Source organism: Varroa destructor, unplaced genomic scaffold (assembly GCF_002443255.2).
Source record: "Varroa destructor unplaced genomic scaffold, Vdes_3.0 BEIS01000004.1, whole genome shotgun sequence".
NCBI classification, from domain to species: Eukaryota; Metazoa; Arthropoda; class Arachnida; order Mesostigmata; family Varroidae; genus Varroa; species Varroa destructor.
The window spans coordinates 4327514-4331206 of record NW_019211457.1 but is presented as its reverse complement, the minus strand read 5'-3'; the positions used below and the strand labels follow the sequence as shown (position 1 = coordinate 4331206).

Here is a 3693-nt window from a genome sequence, read left to right as displayed (position 1 = left end):
TATTTCTTTACTTTTAACCAAATCTGCAATGCACCCTTCCAACTAATCCGACAGAGAATCAGAAAAAGACAATCACCCCATTTAAGTTGGACTACCTGGTAAAAAAAATCCTCTGTTCGCGTGTTACATAACAGCCATTATTGCTCACACGAAGGTGTTTCTCAGACGGGGAAAATATTTTTCTTTTTATGCAACTCGGGTGAAGTAAATGTGTCTAACTCCAAATTGGTTTTTTGGAATTAGTCGGTGCTCTCCTAGCAAATTTCACTAGAGGAAACACGCAAGGTGCGAAACCAATCCAAAGTCACAATTATCGATGACTTTTACAAAGACTAACCCAGGTTTGTCACATGGTTGAAAAGGATCTCGATGATTGAACGCGTATATTTTCATAAAGCCAAAATATAGCTAGGCAGTTCCCTAGCGAAATAAAAACAGTTTAGATGCTTCTCCGTGATCGCGTGGTGGGTAACGCATTTCTCTGCTGAAGACCGAACATTTCATGCTGGGAGGGGCCATCACTGTGAAGTAATGCTTAAAGACAATGCTGGAATCCCGAAAACGTTAAAAAAAGGCTGAGATATTTATTTAGACGCACTTTTAAGAGAACGTATTGGAAAGTCACATTTACATTTAATCTCCATCTTCATATATCTTCATTGACAAGCGTATTAGACTCATTTCCGCCCTTTGTCTGGATTTACAGATGTTTCAAGAAAAATTTTAACAATTTTTTTTTCCAGTATAAACGGCTAATCAGTTCGGTTTTAGCTGTCATTGCGGCTGCACGTACCCATCCGCATGGTTTTTCAAATCCTCTTACAAATGCCCTCCTCATCCCTGTCCTCACCCTAGGGGAAGGCTTTATGACAACAACAAGAGAGGGGCGCGGTGTAGGCATGCTCTTCTCACAGCCGCAGTAAACCAGCTAAAACCCTGCGTTTCTCTATCGTCTATCAGTAGCGCCCCGTCTACAACGGATTTGTAACAGTGAGTGTCTAGTCACGTCATTTGTTATAGCCTGAAATAATTGAGTCTGGTCGCGCACACTGAAATTCGACATACTCCCCTAATCCATGCCGTTTCATTAACAAAAGACTCTGGCTGGAAGTGTGGTAGCTGGTATCAAAGAAGTGGAAACGTTTCAGCGAAACTAAAACAATGAAGGTACCAAGTACCCTTTCGAGTTTGCGGGATCCCGCTGAAATGAAATGTGTGCCGGGACTTACAGCCGAAGATGTCTTGGTTAAAAAGGATAAAATCAGAGGCGCCATCCGGTAAGAGTTTATTTGATTCATCTGCATAGAGGCAGCCTGTAATATGTTTCCACTTTGGGTTGGAAAGCAATGCAACTGTGAGTGTACATATTTTGGCTACAACGGCAGATAGAATCGTAAAGTATGGAGTAATCTGATAAAAAAAATAAGTTTAGGCTTAATCTTGATTGAATGAAAAATCTCATTAAACGATACGCACCGTCGCCCCATATATATATATATATATATATATATATATATATATATATATATATATGTGATACCTTCTTGTAAACAGTTAGTCGTATTTTATTACAAATAATGTTTACTCGTTGTCTGGCCCAGCTGTGACAGGATTTTCAAACGTTGACTTAAATATATATTTAATGTAACTGTGGTAAGAAGTGTTGGACACTTTAATTTCTATAAGTCCGTAGAGACTTTACATCTACTGTTGTTTTGGAATAATTTTGTGAATAACGTTCAAAAATTCAGAGATGACAGACAACACTTTCTGCACTAAGAATCATCCTACTATGCCTGGCACTGTTTTCAGTACGGCTCAAACTAAGCAGAGAAGCTGTGTGGTCTATCGCCGTTCCACATATTTCAAGTTACCGAGTAATCGGTCTATCGTCAACTACTTTTACTTCGCACCGATTCAAATGTAAACGTGCATTGTTATTATATTATGGATACATCTACAGGCAACGAATTTAGTTTTTCAATGCATATTCTGTATTGGTTGATAAAAGAACGCGGCTTTCTTTCCAATTTTTACGAGTCCTTCCACAAATCGATGCCCAACTGATCGAGCTCCTGGCTGACGATGTCAACGTATGGTTCACAGTAAGCGCTCTGAAAAATTAATGACCTGTTTACTAATAAGACTACACAGTTAGATAAATTCTACATGCGGTACAATAGCTTATCTGTGATATGGCTTTAAACTGAACCTTTGGCTGAAACAGCCAAAAGCTCAGTTTCAAAACCAGTTCAAGCACCTCATCAACATCTGAAACAACTGATTTGATTAAATAAAGATAAATATTAAAAAAAAAAGTATAACAGTAACATTTATGGCCTTTTACATAAATAATACTTTTTTCTCTATTTTCAATCGAGTTTTGCGTTGTTATGCAATGCATTTTGAAACCTTTTTAATAATATAATAAAAATGCTTGTAAAAAATTAGCATCTTTCCTGCGTTGCGCGGCTTCCAGCTAAATGACTTGGCTCTCCTTCAAGCCAGTTGTCTAGACATGGACGATTTCCGTTATTAGGTCAGCGAGCGGTTATGTGGATGCAACATTCAAACTTCTCGCAACATCTAGACGTTGTCGTTCGCCGAGGATTATACATGGCGACATTTTGCGCACATCTGCTTTTAGGTCCGCGCATCTTGTTTGTAGGAAGGGCTTGAGGAAGCCTCCCGCATTCATCATAACGTCTTAATACATCTCAGGGACGTGACAAACTTACCTATTCAACTTTAAAACTCCCTACGTTTTGCTTTCATGAAGGCCTTACGTATTATGGCGAATTGGAGGCGAACTTCTGATTTCTATAAGATTAGTAACATACTGCCGTTTATCAGTCAATTAAATGCAGACGATATTATAGCTTATTACGATATTATATACTGTATACGTTATTCCTGTGTTCTCGTTACTCCTTTTCCGCGGCTGATCTATCCGCTGATAAAGACAGTAATAAACTGGATTACAGACACACAATCTGCAGGTCTGCTTGAATGCTAATTCTATCTATTATACCACAGAAGACATCTTTGTATACCTTGATATCTATGCATAAGATTATGATATGATAGTAGTAGTCTCAACAGCTTTACATGCCATCTATTGAACTTTTCATTGAATGTAGTGACTTTACGTGCTTTGACGTATATGACACAGCCAATAGTGGTACTACCGCTTCACCAACCCACGGTTGATCCCATTTAATTCAACTATCATACATTGTTTTGCCCACATTTTTTGTGGTGTCTATCAGCCAGTGGCACCGGAAGTAATTGTGACGATATCGATGAATGAAAGACGACCCACACAGCTGGGGCATCAGTGTACAATACTGGTAAAAAGATCTTTACCTGAAAACTAAGCTGAACCATTTAACCGTCAACTATCCTCCTTGATTTCAAACAGCTAGATCGTCTAACTCTTACAAACCCCCTTTTGGTTCATATCTTAACCTTAAAATATATATATATATATACACTTTAACACGTATATATATATATATATATATATATATATATATATATATGTTTTACACCTCCCATCAAGCTAACAGGGAAGTGAAATGTAAAGAAAATTTGATTAAAACGACAAACTAAATTCAAGTGGTTTTTGCGTATGTATATATGTGTGTTCGTGCGTGCGTGCGTATAAGATAGATCTTGCTTATCTAAAGGATT

At 37.9% G+C, this 3693-nt stretch overlaps 1 protein-coding gene across 2 annotated transcripts in view; it reads left to right on the top strand.

Moving 5' to 3' along the window:
* Positions 1–894: 894 nt before the first annotated feature.
* The window catches only part of LOC111248594 (TBC1 domain family member 20-like), a 19310-nt gene continuing 16511 nt past the window's right edge, over positions 895–3693 (top strand). The window contains exons 1-2 of one of the 2 annotated variants that reach the window (XM_086988581.1): positions 895–1277; positions 1813–2105. In XM_086988581.1, coding sequence (XP_086844707.1) covers positions 2086–2105 — 20 coding nt within the window. In that variant the 5' untranslated portion in view covers positions 895–1277; positions 1813–2085. The remainder of the gene's footprint in view (positions 1278–1812; positions 2106–3693) is intronic. The other variant, XM_022801165.2, reaches the window with a different exon arrangement.